Source organism: Podarcis vaucheri, assembly GCF_965113315.1.
Source record: "Podarcis vaucheri genome assembly, chromosome: 13".
Taxonomy (NCBI): Eukaryota; Metazoa; Chordata; class Lepidosauria; order Squamata; family Lacertidae; genus Podarcis; species Podarcis vaucheri.
In genome coordinates, this window is record NC_138751.1 from 39,283,581 (window position 1) to 39,300,618 (window position 17,038).

The 17,038-nt window shown below is 48.6% G+C and overlaps 2 protein-coding genes across 8 annotated transcripts in view; one reads left to right on the top strand and one right to left on the bottom strand.

The window, feature by feature from the left end:
• The window catches only part of SHANK1 (SH3 and multiple ankyrin repeat domains 1), a 142,373-nt gene that overhangs the window by 104,025 nt on the left and 21,310 nt on the right, over positions 1-17,038 (bottom strand). For 2 of the 7 annotated variants that reach the window (XR_014212736.1, XR_014212737.1), the window contains exon 1: positions 5,827-6,364. The exons of 1 other annotated variant lie outside the window; for it this stretch is intronic. The gene's annotated coding sequence lies outside the window, so the exon portion shown is untranslated. Of the gene's footprint in view, positions 1-5,826; positions 6,365-17,038 lie in introns of those variants that run through there. 4 more of the 7 variants (XM_082194286.1, XM_082194283.1, XM_082194284.1 and 1 more) reach the window with 3 other exon arrangements.
• Positions 1-17,038, top strand: part of CLEC11A (C-type lectin domain containing 11A) — a gene marked incomplete at its 5' end in the record, with an annotated part of 39,142 nt that overhangs the window by 2,463 nt on the left and 19,641 nt on the right. The window contains one exon of the mRNA XM_082195380.1: positions 6,378-6,802. Within this exon, the coding sequence (XP_082051506.1) occupies positions 6,378-6,802 (425 nt within the window). The remainder of the gene's footprint in view (positions 1-6,377; positions 6,803-17,038) is intronic.

Below are 17,038 nucleotides of genomic sequence, written 5' to 3' on the forward strand. Positions count from 1 at the left end.
AGGCAGAGGCTGGCAGCCGGAGCTCCATTCGCCCTAATGCACCAGCCTCCATTGTCAGAGGCATCCGGCTCTAGAGGGCTGCGACCGGGGCGGTTGTACCAGGCGTAGAGCTTCTGGGGCACTGCAGCTGGTGCCACCACTATTATGTCCAATGGAAGGTGAGAGGTTTGGGGAGCGCCACTGCAATTTGAGGTGTCAAGGGCCACCACTGCCACTGTGCAGACACCTAGCACTGCAGGGAGAGAGGTGCCTTACACGAGCCACCAAAGTTTCACAAACCACCTCAACAAGTACAAAGAGGTTATCTACACACGAGTCCTGCTTTACGGACCACTGTTTGAAGGGTCTGTGGAGGATTGCCCTCTGCTTGAAGGGTTGTCCATGTCCATTTTGAAGATCAGGGCCCATAAAAAGTTGGCACCACCTAGTCGGCAGACCAGAGGTGTAGTATGGGGTGTGTGGTCCCGGACGCACATTTTTGATGGGGTGCAATGAGGGCCCGCTCCGACAGGCACGGAGCCCAGGTAGCTGAGGAACGGCAGTGGGTGGGTTGGTCTAGTGGGCAGGTGCATGGATGCAGCTGGCAAGGAGCCTATTTGAGGTGGGCTCCGTTCACCCTCCTGGTATGCGCCCCCACTTCAGCTGCCCAGTCCAGCAGGAGGGCGTAACACTTGCCCTGCTCCGGGTGCCAGCAACCCACGGCATGCTGCTGCAGCAGACTGAGCAGGCACAAAGACCCTTGTTGTGTGAAGGACTGCCTTTCTATTTAAATTCTAGTGATTATTTCTAATTCTGCATCTATAGCCATGTATGCAATTTAAGAAAATCTTGTGGATATCCTGGTCTTCCTTTGCCTTCTTTTTTTCTGGAGGTGTCTGTGTGCATTTCCTCTTGTGTGGTGGGGGTTCACAAGGCCCCATAGGTAAGGAAAAGGGCCCCTTTGGTATATGCATGGGAAGCATTGTTAACAGCTACCTAATCTTGCCTTTGCAACCATTATACGTGACTCGGTTGCAGATGCCAGAGAAAATCAATCTGAACTGTCCTTGACCTCTGCTGAAAGTTATAAAGTTAGGGTAGATGCTCACAATCTGCCAGACACTGCCAGATTCGCAGGGGCCACAAAGACTTAGAATCATAGAATCATAGAGTTGGAAGAGACCACAAGGGCCATCGAGTCCAACCCCCTGCCAAGCAGGAAACACCATCAGAGCACTCCTGACATATGGTTGTCAAGCCTCTGCTTAAAGACCTCCAAAGTAGGAGACTCCACCACACTCCTTGGCAGCAAATTCCACTGTCAAACAGCTCTTACTGTCAGGAAGTTCTTCCTAATGTTTAGGTGGAATCTTCTTTCTTGTAGTTTGGATCCATTGCTCCGTGTCCGCTTCTCTGGAGCAGCAGAAAACAACCTTTCTCCCTCCTCTATATGACATCCTTTTATATATTTGAACATGGCTATCATATCACCCCTTAACCTCCTCTTCTCCAGGCTAAACATGCCCAGCTCCCTTAGCCGTTCCTCATAAGGCATCGTTTCCAGGCCTTTGACTATTTTGGTTGCCCTCCTCTGGACACGTTCCAGTTTGTCAGTGTCCTTCTTGAACTGTGGTGCCCAGAACTGGACACAGTACTCCAGGTGAGGTCTGACCAGAGCAGAATACAGTGACACTATTACTTCCCTTGATCTAGATGCTATACTCCTATTGATGCAGCCCAGAATTGCATTGGCTTTTTTAGCTGCCGCGTCACACTGTTGGCTCATGTCAAGTTTGTGGTCAACCAAGACTCCTAGATCCTTTTCACATGTACTGCTCTCAAGCCAGGTGTCACCCATCTTGTATTTGTGCCTCTCATTTTTTTTTGCCCAAGTGTAATACTTTACATTTCTCCCTGTTAACGTTCATCTTGTTTGTTTTGGCCCAGTTCTCTAATCTGTCAAGGTCGTTTTGAAGTGTGATCCTGTCCTCTGGGGTGTTAGCCACCCCTCCCAGTTTGGTGTCATCTGCAAATTTGATCAGGATGCCCTTGAGTCCATCATCCAAGTCATTGATAAAGATGTTGAATAAGACCGGGCCCAAGACAGAACCCTGTGGCACCCCACTAGTCACTCTTCTCCAGGATGAAGAAGAACCATTGATGAGCACGCTTTGGGTTCGGTCAGTCAGCCAGTTACAAATCCACTGAGTGGTAGCATAGTCAAGACCGCATTTTACCAGCTTCTTTACTTGTACCCGGAGGGGACAGTGTAGCCCAGACAGGTGAAAGAGTAAGCCACCCCTGTGCTGGGAAGCCTTGGGCAAACCACCACCACCAGCTCCGACTCCGAGCCTCTGCTTAGAATCTGCTCAATGGGAATAACAGTGACTTGCCTCACTAGAAGACCACGAGAGAAGGATCTCAAGGCACAGGCTTTGCCAAACTTGGGTCACCATGCTTTTTGGGGGGACTACAATTACCATTATCTTTAGCTAGCAGGACCAGTGGTCAGGGATGATGGGAGTTGTAGTCCAAAAAATAGCTGGAGACCCAGGTTTGGGAAACCTTGCATTAGACACGCTCAGAGTAGACCCTTTGCAACTGACATGCCTAAGTTGGTCATGCCCATCAGTTTAATGGGTCTGTTCTGGATAGGGCAAAGATTGGTTACAACCCACAGACACTGCAATACCAAGCACGTTTACTCCAAAGTAAGCTCCTGTGGGCTGTGTTCATAGAATCTCAGAGCTGCAGAGTTGGAAGGGACCACGAGGGTCATGTAGTCCAGCCCCCTGCAATGCAGGAATCTTTTTGCCCAAGGTGGTGCTCAAACCCAAGACCCTGAGATGAGGAGTCTCATGCTCTACCGACTGAGCTATTCAACTAACTTTTACCCAGAGTAGACCCATTGAAAATAATGGGCCTAAATTAGTCATGGCTGTTATGTTCAGTGGGTCTACTCAAAGTAAAAAAAATTGTTTCAACACTTAGTTCTATTGAGCTCAGTGAGCTCTTGCTAATAAATTGACCACTCAATCCTATGTGCATTTATTCAGAAGTGACTCCTGCTGTGTTCAGTGGAGCTCACCCAGAAAGCTAGAGAGCACAGACTGCAGCTGTATTCACGTTTTCCTGGGAGTAAATTCCATTAACTCAGTACCTCTGGGTTAATCATGCAAAAGCTTGGGCTGTTTAAAGAGCCACTGTGGTTAAAGAATGAACAAATGCAGGGACCTCACCAAACAACGCAAGAAAGAGAATCCTACATCACACATGGATATAAAAGGGCACAATGGTTAGTGTGGCAAATGCCGCGTCCCCCACACTGAGAGGCATGCGCAGCAGAACTCCTACAAGAAATCCATGTACAAGGTATTAGATACAAGAACCTGTAACCTGCAAGATATTAAAACAGAGGAACACACAGAATTCTGTGGGCCACAAGTTCATAGTTGGAGGCAGAAAGCATAGTGGAACAACAGAATTAAGGAGTCCCAGACAAAATAATGTTTCTAATCTTTCTGTAACCACATGTTGCACAATGTGCAGAGAGAGGTGTACTGTACAAGTAAGAAACAGGTCATGCTATATTAGTACAGTATAAGAATCCACGATGGGACAGTATACAAGGAAGAAAGCTTTAAAGCCCCATAGTCCACAAAGGCCCACAGAGTACTGTGGGAAAATAATGTACTCGTGTGTGCGCACACGCATGCACACAGAGCATGCACACCAGCACCTCGGAAGCCACATGGCAACAAATCTACAGCTCAGCATGAGTTCTGCCACGAGCGGGTGCCAAAGGGGCAGATCGCTCTGAGAAACGGCCGTGTGCCTGCTCACAGATGGACGGTGGCTGCCACACGGCTCATCTATATAATGTGATGGGGAATATGCACATGGAAACCTCGTGGCTACACCCACACGGCAATATGAGAACATACAGATGAATGCATATGCATCCAGGCTGACAAACTCAGAGCTGTGAAAACGCTACACAAGCTCACAAGCACACACACAAATATCTGGTTTATTCATCCGGAGGACATGAAGGAGGTTGGTTCAAGTCTGTGCCTTTTGCAAAACACACCTTCCACAATTGCAATTGTCAACGAATTTGCTTCTTCTTCTTTTTGGTAAAGGTGATAAAAGTGAAAGGCAGGGGAGGGGGAAATGGCAGAGGTGCGCACAGATGAAGCGGGGAGGCAGCATGGAGGAAGAACAAGCATTGAAAAAGCGAGACGATAGAGGGCATTGAAGACCCAGCCGCATATGGGATACCTTGCTCAAACCCACTTCGGTTTCCCAGGGTTTTGCAGACACCTCCCACACATTTCCACAAGCCGCTCTTCGCGGCCAGGAGGACTAGAAACTTGCTTTTGCATTTTGCAGGAAAGCTGCCGTGGGGACGGCGAAGACCCCAGGTCCTGCCCTTGTGCAGTAAAATCGCCAATGTGCACAGGCAGTTGCAGAGAAGCACACCTGCCGCACATAGTATATGGCATATGAGCATGTGTGCATGTGAGTGTGTGCGCTCACCGTGAGGCAGGTTTATTTATTTATTTATTTACCTGGCACACATTCCAACTGGATCCAGATCTGCTTAAAAGCGCCGACACTCCCTCGCCCCCACCCCGGCCATTCAGGAGAAGCATGCTCACAGCCTCTCTCACACAAGCACTTATTTGCCTCTCTATCTATGCACAACTGCAAGCAGACATGGAGACCGAGAGAGAGAGAGGGCTGTTCTTACAAAGGTATGGCCACAGCGAGGAGAGAAAAGCATGCACGACAGGCGTGCACAAGGGCAAATGCATGCACGAAGGTACGGATGCATGAGGGATGTGCAGAAGAAGACAGTGACATGCACACACACACACGAGGGAAAAATGCATGCATGATTTTACACCTGCAGATTAAGCACACAAGGATGGCAGCTAGCACAATGGTGCACATAATGGCATACAGAAAGACAGGATCACACAGCAATTTATGTGCACACCCTCAGTCGTATGGTACACTTTCCCTACCACCCCATGCTCCTTCTCCTCCTTTGTCTCTCAACCCCATTACTACCAGCACATCTGCACATGGCTACCAAAACGCACATGCCACCACAAGCATAGGCTGACAACCCCGGGCACCCATTCCCCATTCCATCCCGTATATAGGTCTACACGTGTGCAAGTGTGCAGACGCCGAGCTCAGCCCACATGCCTCAGCCAAGCTGCCCACCTTGCGCATGGAAACTCATGCCCGCACACCAGCCCCCCTCACGCCCATTTGCAGGAAGCTTCTGCACCCCAGTTTCTGGAAGAAGCTCCCCCCTCCCCACTCACTCCCCAATGCCTGCTAATGGACAACCAAGACATACATGCGCGTGAGAAAGGCACTCACGCGTAAAGCACATTTCCTCACTCACCTCTGTGCCATAGTAGATGCGGCCCCACACCCTAGATCGCAAGCGGAAAGCCCCCACATGGGTTGTTTTCTTTTTTTTGAAAGTGGGGGCTCCGGAGGGGGGCGTGGCAGGGTCCACAGAGGTGGCCGCACGCGGTGGCTCCGCTGTCACCTCCGGTGCAGCCCCCCACCCTATCCACTCCCCATGTCACAGCACCGCCATCCCCTTTCCCCGTCGTGGGAACCCCCAGCTCTCCTCCCCAGCCGAAGCGGGTGACGTTTCGCCTCCCACGCGAGAAGAAGACCGACTCCCCCACGCACCCCCGCCAGGCGGTCGCTCCCACCCCCCCACACCCTGAAGCGGTTCACCCACGCGTGCAGCCTCCCCCCACGCGCAATCTCCCCGGTTCCCAGCTTAACCTCCCCCACCCTATCACCCCACGTTACCTGCCAAGGATGGGAGCCGCTCAGCACATGGTTTCCTTTCGGGGGGGACCCTCCGCCCGGTCCCCCCCACCCCTCCTCCGGCTCACCCCTCCTCCTCCTCCTCCTCCGCCGCCGCCGCCCGCCTCTCTCCGCCGGGTAGTGTCCTTGCGCGGGGAGGTGGGCGGGGAGCGATGGGGGTCCAGATGTTTCCTCGGGGAAAGGGAGGGGCGCGGGAGAAAGCAGGCTAAGGAGAAAAGGGAAGGTGCCTATCTAGATAGAGAGGGAGAGAGCGGTATTTGGGGGGTGGGTGGGGGGCATTCAGGCTCGCATGGCGGCGCCCTTTGCTGCCTGCGATCCGGGCAGTCTCCCAGGGCTGCGCTGCTTGCCAGCCGCTCCCTCCCTTGCCTGCCTGCCTGCCTCCCACCCTCCCAGCGCTGGAGCGAGGATGCTCTCTCTCTCTCTCTCTCTCTTTCAGCCGCCCCGCCCCCACCCCTGCTCCCTTTTTTTGCTGTTCAGGAATGCACGGTTCTGGCGAGCCCACCTCCTCTTCCCTCCCCAATCTCATTCATAAGGTCACGTGGGTGTGAATATTGGGAGGGGGCCGCTGGAGAAGGAGCGCGATCCGGCAACCACACCCCCTCCCCATCTTCGGCCACTTAAGCCCCAACCCCGCATCTCCTTTGCACACGCCCATCCACTCTTCCTCTCGCTAACCCCCAGGTCCTCACCCCGCATCCCCTCCCTGCAACCTCCCCCCCCCATTTCCCACTCCCCTGAGGCGCCCGCGGGTGCCTCTTCTCCTCCATTTTTACGTCCCATTTATCCATCATCTCAGATCTCTTCTCCTGCTGCTGCTGCTTCCTCGGGGATCAGCCTCATTTCCATCCCTCCGTTTATAATCGCGCGGCTGCTCTCCCTTCCAGGAGCCTTCTCCGACCCGCCAGCATCTCTAGAACCAAGCCAGTCTCTTCCTCCCCACCTGCAGCCGCCTCGACAGGTGAGGTTTACATCAGTCTGGGCTTTCAGAGACAGAAAGTGAGAGCAAACTGACCTTGACCAAAAGGTGCAGTTCCTTTCTCTTCCCCTTTGTACCTTTCATCCTGGCTGGCTGGCAGGTATGGATCTTGGTCCCACACTGCATCACAGCCCCATCCTTACACCCTGAATCCCACTTCCATGCCCATATTTCCAGTTGTCCGTCTCCTTGCTGAGTATTTGGCCTCACCTACAGGTACTGGGTAGGGACGCGGGTGGCGCTGTGGGTTAAACCACAGAGCCTAGGACTTGCCGATCAGAAGGTCGGTGGTTCGAATCCCCGTGACGGGGTGATCTCCCGTTGCTCGGTCCCTGCTCCTGCCAACCTAGCAGTTCGAAAGCACGTCAAAGTGCAAGTAGATAAATAGGTACCGCTCTGGCGGGAAGGTAAATGGAGTTTCCGTGTGCTGCTCTGGTTCACCAGAAGCGGCTTAGTCATGCTAGCCACATGACCCGGAAGCTGTACCACATGACCCAGAAGGCTCCCTCGGCCAATAAAGTGAGATGAGCACTGCATCCCCAGAGTCGGTCACGACTGGACCTAACGGTCAGGGGCCCCTTTACCTTTACAGGTACTGGGAACCACCAGAATGGCTCGTAGCCTTCCCCATATCTGTCCCATCACTGGGTACCAGTCCTACTTGCTTATCCCAAGATGAGCAAACACCCCAAGAACCCCCATCCTCATCCCTAGGCTCCCGTCTTAGCTGGAGGTACCGGCCGGCCGTCCCTCCAGACCTCCAAGGAGATGGCTTGGAAAAGGCAGCATTGATGGCAGTGGTGTCTGTCACTTATTGGAGCTGATAGGGTGGAAGGTGGGGGAGCCAACAGTAGGTGGCGCCATAGGCAATGAGAGGCAGAGGCAACTAATTTTGCCCCATCCTCCTGTCTACTGAGGTGTACCAGGACAAGACTGAGACTAAGAAGGAGGAGGAGGAAGCAGCCACAGTCAGTACCACCCTCTGGGCCTGGTTGTAGGTATGAAGGCTGGTGGGATCCCAGCTGAGGGTTGGTGAGGTTGTGCCCCGTTTCCCCTAATGGACCAACCTTGTGGAATGTATTAAAAGGTAAGGATGCCTGTGGGATCAATGAGGCAATGCCTGGCTATGAAACTCAATAACTACACTGAGAAATGAGACTCACAAAGGCAGATAATATGTGCACACAAGGCTGTACAACAGGACTCCAAATATTGCTGGACTACAACTCCTATCATTCCGAACCATTGGCCATGATGGCTGGGGCTGATGGGAATTGGAGTCCAACAACATCCGGAGGGAGCAACGCTTACCTAATTCTTCTGTGCAAAGCACATGACTCCTGGCATTCATTCATAATTTATTTGTTATAAGCATGCATTTTATTGTAAGTAGCATTTATTGTGTTTTTAACGGTTATAGCACAATGAAAAGTAGAAACAGAAATGCAACCAGGAAAGACAAACTGGAGGAATTTACAGGAAAGCCTGCCCTATTCCAGGTATGCACATTATATGAAGGGAAAATAAAGAAGCAGTCAAGTTATCATTCCATGCACCCGAAACTTATGGGGATGATTGCCAAGAGAAGGTGCTCTTTGCCATATAGTAAATAAAAGCATGCCGTACCATATAAAAGGAGTCCTTGCCTAAATTTCAGATTATGTGTGATTCCCCCCCTCCACTGCCCCATAATCGCCATGTTCCATAAAGAGATATATCATCTGTCCAATCTGAGGTCTTGAGCAGTTTTCATGATACTGTATAAGTATTTTTATACCAATGTTCCATCATGTTCCCAGGGTGCCCCCCCCAAATAAAATAAAACAATTAAAATGTGCATTCAAAAATAAAAGAAGCTGAAAGCCATAAAGATAAAAGCAATGGGAAACCTAGTTTCAGCTGGAAAAGCTCAGGAAAATAAAAAAAGGTCTCTTCTACCAGTTATAAAGGACAATAAAGTTTAAAATGTGTGTGATGCTGTACTATAGCCAGCAATAGACACATTTAAAGCACACATGACCGAGCAATTGATCCTGGTTTAAGTGTGATTCTGCAGTATAGCCAGTGATAGGCATGGGCCATAGTCTCTGGCATGGCTGGCATATACAAGGTGTAAAGAAGAGAGTACACACTGACACCCTTGGGACATAGACTAATATTGGGGGGGGGGGAGGGCAGAGCGCAGGCACTCAGGATAGCTCAGTTGGCTGGAGTGTGCTGCTCATAATGCCAAGGTTGCAAGTCTGATCTCCATATAGCAGGGGTCAGCAACCTTTTTCAGCAGGGGGCCGGTCCACAGTCTCTCAGACCATGTGGTGGGCCAGACTATATTTTGGAAGAAGAAAAAAAGAACGAATTGCTATGCCCCACAAATAACCCAGAGATGCATTTTAAATAAAAGCACACATTCTATTCACGTAAAAACACCAGGCACGCCACACAAATAACCCAGAGATGCATTTTAAATAAAAGGGCACATTCTACTCATGTAAAAACACGCTGATTCCCGAACCATGGAGTTTTTCTTGGCAGGGATACTGGAGTGGCTTGCCGGTTCCTGCTCCAGGTGGATCACATTTGGTCAAAACTCTCCACTATGACCTGTCCATCTTGGGTGGCCCTGCATGGCATAGCTCATAGCATCTCTGAGTTATTCAAGCCCCTTCGCCACGGCAAGGCAGTGATCCATGAAGGATCATTATCAGCATCTTAAAAAGCAGAGACATCACCTTGCCAACAAAGGTCCGTATAGTTAAAGCTATAGTTTTCCCAGTAGTGATGTATGGAAATGAGAGCTGGACTATAAAGAAGGCTGATTGCCGAAGAATTGATGCTTTTGAATTATGGTGTTGGAGGAGAGTCCCATGGACTGCAAGAAGATCAAACCTATCCGTTCTGAAGGAAATCAGCCCTCAGTGCTCATAGGAAGGACAGATCCTGAAGCTGAGACTCCAATACTTTGGCCACCTCATGAGAAGAGATGAGTATTAAGATTCAAGCTTTAAGGTACTTTATGGTAAGATAAGGTTAAATAAATTAAGGTAATTTGAATAACGGAATATGGGGAAAGATGGAAAGGATTTGTTGAGGTAATTATTAGGTTAAATTGTTAAGATAAATTATTTAACAAAAATTGAGAAAGATGGAAAGAATTTGCTGAAATAACTAATTAAACTAGAATACAAAAAGGGAGGTGTGAGGAGGTCAATGAAACAAGCAAATGGAAGTTAAAGATATGAAATTTGGGATTTGTGTCTCTCCCCCCCTTTTTTTTTTGTTGTATTGCCGTACTGGTTTTTATGTTTTCCGCTTTTTCTTCTTTTTTATGTATTGTAGTGTTGTTTTTTTCTATTTTTCTTTTTTTCTATTACTCTGAAACTATGAATAAATATTATTAAAAAAAAAAGAGAGAGAAGAGAAGACTCCCTGGAAAAGACCCTGATGCTGGGAAAGATGGAGGGCACAAGGAGAAGGGGACGACAGAGGACGAGATGGTTGCACAGTGTTCTCAAAGCTACCAACATGAGTTTGACCAAACTGCGGGAGGCAGTGGAAGACAGAAGTGCCTGGTATGCTCTGGTCCATGGGGTCACGAAGAGTCGGACACGACTAAACAACTAAACAACAAAATACTGCTTTATATAGGATCTTGCATTGCAAGGGGTTGGAAGAGATGATCCTCAGGGTCCCTTCCAGCTCTACAATTCTATGATTCTAAGCTTTGTATGGAAAAGGCCCTGTGTTTAATTCCCAGGATTGCCAAGAAGGGCTGGGAGAGATCCCAGCCAGATGGGCCAATATTCAGACTCTGTATATGCTACTGGCATCTGTAATTCCCCCACATCGCATGTGAAACTTGCTATCTGACGTGCCTGGACCATGGAAATTCACACCAAGTTGGTGTTCAGAAAGACTGGTGAATTACATGTAAATACACTCCTATCCACTGGCAAATACTGAGCTACCCCACTGGGATTGTAATTTATTTGTCATCTGCTCCCCACCTCCAGCTGTTTTGGACTACAATTCCCATCAGCCCTAGCCAGGTATAGGCACGCTTTCCCATAGAAAGTAATGCAAAATGAATTAATCCGTTCCAGACTTTTAAAAACAACCCCTAAAACAGCAATTTAACATGAAACTTACTATCTAACGAGACCATTGATCCATAAAATGAAAGCAATAAACAATGTACTGCAGTCACACAATCAATCAATCAATCAATCAATCAGTAGCTGAACTGGGTTCCACACAGCCACAAAAACAAAAAGAGCCACAAAAATGCAAAATAAATAGCGAAAACAGACAGACAGTAATGCTCAAAACAGAAGTGTGGCACTCAAAATGAGCACGTTCAACTTCTGAAAAAAGTTTGCAAACCGGAACACTTACTTCCGGGTTTGCAGTGTTTGGATGCCAAGTTGTTTGAGAACCAAGGCGTTTGAGAACCAAGGCATTTGAGAACCAAGGCACCACTGTATCTTCTAATAGCAGCTCATTCTTGGAGAGCAGAGCTTTATGCAGCCAAAACAACACCAGCAGCGTACAAGGAGATGAGCAGCAGGCTTGGGAGCACATCAAGATTTGCTGAAACAGAGCGCATGTTGCGGGAGGAAAACCCTCAATGGGGAGGGGACCCCAAAAGCAGGCATTAGAGGGGGACTGAGCGTGCTCATTGGGCATGGTGTGCTGACTGACTGTTGGAAACAGAAAACTGGGTGCAGTGGCAGTGATGAAGTTTGGCATGTAAGAGGGCAGCAGCCACAACCACTCCCCCAAGGAGTATCCAGAACAGGAATTTTACCACCACATCACTAGCCTTTTCTTGTAGCCCAGCCTCAGCTCCTATACAAATGGATGCTTTAGCTGAGATGCAGTGGGTTGGACTAGATGACCATCCCAACTCCATGATTCTTTGATAATTACCTGGAAGGAAGCTCCATTGAACTCAGCGGTGCTTATTTCTGGCTGCAAAGGTTAAACGTGCAAAAGACTCCAAAGATATTCAGCTTTTTAAATTAGAAGTACAAACATTCTTGCAAGGAAGGGTTACCATTCAAACCACTAGTGTGGAAATAGGAGCCCACATGAAAGAAAAGGACCTGAGAGCCTCTTTTACCTCTTCATTCACCCCGCCTTCTGGCAGATTACTGCATTGCTCTCGCTCTGTCCTACAGCTGTGCTCCCTTGCATTCTCGCTCCGCTCCACCACTGGGAAGGGAAATGGAATGGAGTATGCTGCAAAAGGGCACGGCTGGCTGGCAGGCACCCTGAACATGAGCACTCCACGCTGCAGTGTTACATTACGCTATATCGATCAGCCTTGCCTTTTAGCCCCAAACTGGCTTCCAGCAGAGCTCCTAGCAATTAAAACACTGTACATACAAAATGCTGCTGGAGGAGCAGCAGTCCTCAGCTGGGTCTGCATCCAGGTGTGACAGAGCGATGCCTGACAGCTGATTCCTCATCCCCTGGTGGCCTCAGCGATGTGAGTTAGTAGCTAAGGGAGGTTCTAAGCTGCGACTGGGGGGGGGGGGGTTAATTGCTCACAGCCTTGCTAGACCAGACTAGTTTGGCATCCCCGTTTCCACCACCCACTAAGCGAAAGGTTATCACGCACACTGCATGCAGAAAGAGTAATGTGTTGGGAGCAACCCACAGACACAAAGCAGGGACAATCACTGCTCATTGACCAAGGGAGACGTACACACAAACGCACAACATCTGCACTGTGAAAGGAGCTGACAAAAGTGCCCACGACAAGGTCACTTCCTGTTGAAACGTATTCTAAATGTGTGCAAATAAACACACGCTCAACTTTATTGTTTATTTGAATGGATGACTGTTTCCCCCCTCCAGTTTTCTGAATTAATTTGCTTCATTAATTTGTTTGTTTTTGTTTATAATGATAATAATAAGTGATGTTTCTGTCCTTACTGTCTTGTTAAGCTGCCCAAGGACTGTAAACTTATGGTGAAGGTGTTGGGTGGGCAGTTATTCCACTCTCCCAAAAGAGGAGTGCAGATTGACATGAAATTTGCAACTGCTAATTTATACAAATACACAGACATTGGGAAAGAGCTGCTACCATTTGAATAGAAATACAAGACACCTAACTCTAGTGGAGAAAGAAGACTGTTGCCAGGTGATCCGTGCGCGTTTTTGGTCCAGGGGCTGACTGTTGATGGACAGTTTCAAGAACTTTATTAGGGTTCCTTTTCTTTAAACCAGGTTTGGATTGGACAGCGCTTGAAAGTGAGGATGCTTTCAAAAAGAGGGCATTTCCCAGACAGAGCTTCAAACAGAGGACCTTTCTCTGTAGCCACCCAATGTAAGTGTGTGATATAAATTATATAGGTTAAGTAAATGAGGGGTGGCGGAAAACCCCACAGATAATGAAAATATTTTTAACTTTTGTACTTTTAAGAAAAAAGCTAACCAAAAAGGAATAAATTAATCCAGATTTATGCTGGCCAGGTGACAACCCCAACATAACACAGTTCTCTCTCGCAATCCAGCTTGGGTGAGGCTTTGGCCTGGCCTGCTTTTCGCATCTGGATTGAATTAGACATTCCGGCTTCTGGCTGGCTGGAGTTCTGTCCCTCCCTCCCCCCATTTCTGCCCTAGCCATCGCCTGAGTGGGCAGACATCTCGTGAAATCCAAGAAAGAGGGGGAAGAAGGAGAGAGAGGGAGACAGATCCAGTACGTTCTTGAGTTCATTGGGTGGGAGATTTGGGATAACTGACCTCTCGCCCTCCCCCAGCAAGTCCCGGTTGTCTCGTGAAATCCAAGAAAGAGGGGAAGAAGGAGAGAGAGGGAGACAGATCCAGTACGTTCTTGAGTTCATTGGGTGGGAGATTTGGGATAACTGACCTCTCGCCCTCCCCTAGCAAGTCCCGGTTGGAGAGAGACAGCGCCATAGATTTGGCCTCTGATGGCTGCTGCTATTAGGGTTGCTGCTGGGGGGGCTGAAGGTGAGAAACTCCATTTCCCTGGCACCACCCCATCTCCTAACACAGGGACAAATACAGGGGCAGCATGGAGAGTGGTCTGGGCCAATACAATTTGCCAGGGATTTAAAACACACAAGCTCCCAATGAATCCTGGGAACTGTAGTTTACAGAGCTACAGTTGCCAGCACCTTTAACAAATTACAGTCCCCAGGATTCCTAGCGGGGAAGAGATATATGATATGTATAGGGTTGCCATATGCCTGGCTTTTCTCGGACATGCCTGGGATTCCAAGGTCGAAATTACCATCCAGGGGGGATTTTATAAAAATCGGGAAAATGTCTGGGTTTTCGCAAACAGGGGAGAAAAAGCTCAAAAGTTTTTTGTGTGTCCCCCCCAAAATAGCTTAACAAGCTTTGGGGCGATTTCCCCCCAAAAAGCTCAGCAATTGATTGTGTCCTGGTTTTTTTACTTCTTGAAATATGGCAACCCTAGATACATACAGATCCTATGTTGCTTCCAGAATGACCGGCCTGCCCTTATCCAAGATGCAAACGTTTCCCAGAATCCATTAGGCAACACCAAAAGGATACTGGGGGTTCTCATGCCCTGCTCCGCACTGCAATCTGTCAAGCAATCAATTTATGGCTTTGCTTCAGGCAGCAAAATGTGTTGGACTGGGAAATGAACAAAGGAAAGTGAAGCCCTGTGTAGACATTAAGGCTTCATGCACACCAAATGTTTAACCCCCCCCCCCAAGAATCCTGACACCTGTAGTTTGTTAAGGGCGCTGGAAATTGTAGCTCTTTGTGTGGTGGTGGTAAAACTACAGTTCCCAGGATTCTTTGGATGGATGAATTTTATATAATATAATAATAATAATAATAATAATAATAATAATAATAATAATAATAATAATACAGTGGTACCTCGGGTTACATACGCTTCAGGTTACATACGCTTCAGGTTACTGACTCCACTAACGCAGAAATAGTACCTTGGGTTAAGAACTTTGCTTCAGGATGAGAACAGAAATTGTGTTCCGGAGGTGCGGTGGCAGCGGGAGGCCCCATTAGCTAAAGTGGTGCTTCAGGTTAAGAACAGTTTCAGGTTAAGAACGGACCTCCTGGATGAATTAAGGACTTAACCCGAGGTACCACTGTAATTTATTATTTGTACCCTGCCCATCTGGCTGGGTTTCTCCAGCCACTCTGGGCGGCTTCCAACAAAGATGAAAAATACATATATGGTGTGTATGCAGCCTCAGTGAACACATATGGGATGGAAATGGGATGGAGTGGGACCCACCATCAACCTTGCTCTCAGCTGCTATGTGGGAATGCCACATTCGGACTTGACGATTATTGCATTCATTTTCCTGGTTGTCTCCAAGAATCCGTTGTTACACCATTCTGGAAACCGCAGCTCTGTGAGGGGGAATAGGGGCCTCCTAATAACTCTCAGCACCCTTAACAAACTACAGCTCCCAGAATTCTTAGGGGGACCGAAGAGGACAGGCTTTCACAAAACTTGCATATGCTAATTTATATGTCTAGGTAAAGGTAAAGGTACCCCTGCCCGAACGGGCCAGTCTTGACAGACTCTGGGGTTTGTGCGCCCATCTCACATCTATAGGCCGGGGGCCAGCGCTGTCCGGAGACACTTCCGGGTCACATGGCCAGCGTGACAAAGCTGCATCTGGCGAGCCAGCGCAGCACACGGAACGCCGTTTACCTTCCCGCTGGTAAGCGGTACCTATTTATCTACTTGCACCCGGGGGTGCTTTCGAACTGCTAGGTTGGCAGGCGCTGGGACCGAGCAGCGGGAGCGCACCCCGCCGCGGGGATTCGAACTGCCGACCTTTCGATCGGCAAGCCCTAGGCGCTGAGGCTTTAGCCCACAGCGCCACCCGCGTCCCAATTTATATGTCTAGATGCAAATAATTACTGTAATTGAAATAAAAACACAGTCCACCTTGCCGTTGTGGGGAAAACTGTGGCCAAGTGACCACTGTGCCCGCTAGGTCTGCTGTCAGTTATACAGACCCAACCAGTGTCCCTTTCTTCCAGGGACAGTCCTGGACTTACAGAAGCTGCCCTGGTTTCTGATTTGATTCTGGAATGTCCCACTTTTCCTTAGGACACCCCTATTTCCCCCTATGTTGGAGGGTATGGAGTTATGCGACACCCCCCCAAGCCAATGAGATAAGTAACTGTACAACCATTAGAAGACATCTGAAGGCAGCCCTGTATAGAGAAGTTTTTTTTTCTAAAAAGTTTAATGTTTTATTATGTTTTTATGTGTTGGAAGCTGCCCAGAGTGGCTGGGGCAACCCAGTCAGATGGACGGGGTATAGATAATAAAATCATCTTTACCTAGATAATAAAATTATTATTATTATGGAATAGGATGTCCCTGTTTTCATCAGAGAAATGTTGGAGGGTATCTGATAACAGCTGACGGGCAAACTTCAAGGCCACTGCTGCACAGTTCTTTGTCCTTATACCAGACCTGACAGTCCTTCAAACAGAGGACAGTTTTAAAAGAGACAGTCCTCTGACAGCTTTCAAATAGAGGTCTGCCCTCTGTAAAATTGGACACGTGGCCACTCCAGTTGCATAATGTTTAGACGCCTGCTCTGTGTTTTTTTCTTAGACATACTAGGATCTGGGGCAGTTCCAGCCTCCAACCCAAACATATTACTTAAGACTCTCTCTCTCTCTCTCTCTCTCTCTCTCTCTCTCTCTCTCTCTCTCTCTCTTTCCAAGCTAGACCTACTCAGGCAGCCAGGAAAAAAATCCAGTAGGTCTGACTGTACATGCATGTTCCTACTCAAGTAATTTATACAAAACTCTTCGTTTGCCCTGAACGCCTCTCTTGGGTCCCTGATCTGAATAATTTTACAGCTTGGATTCTGTCCTCTCCCATCCAGCCCTACAGCCATTGAACTCAGCCTGCTCTCACCACACGGACTCTTCTTCTTTCCTTTTTGCAGAGGAGTTGAGGCCTCTGTCTTACACGCATCTGAAATTTGTGCGCTTAACAGGCCCTGGGAAATCCAGGGCAGGATGATAGGAACAGGATGACCTCACCTGTGCTGTGATGTCAAAACAAAAAACCCCAAAACCCCACACTTGGTGTTTGCATGCTTTTTCCTTCTTAAAGGGATGTTTCGATTTGAGCAAGGCTTTGTGTTTTGCTTGACTGCCAGCTGACCAGATGCCATCAAGCTGCTGCGTTCTTGTGACTGAGGTCTGGAACAAAGC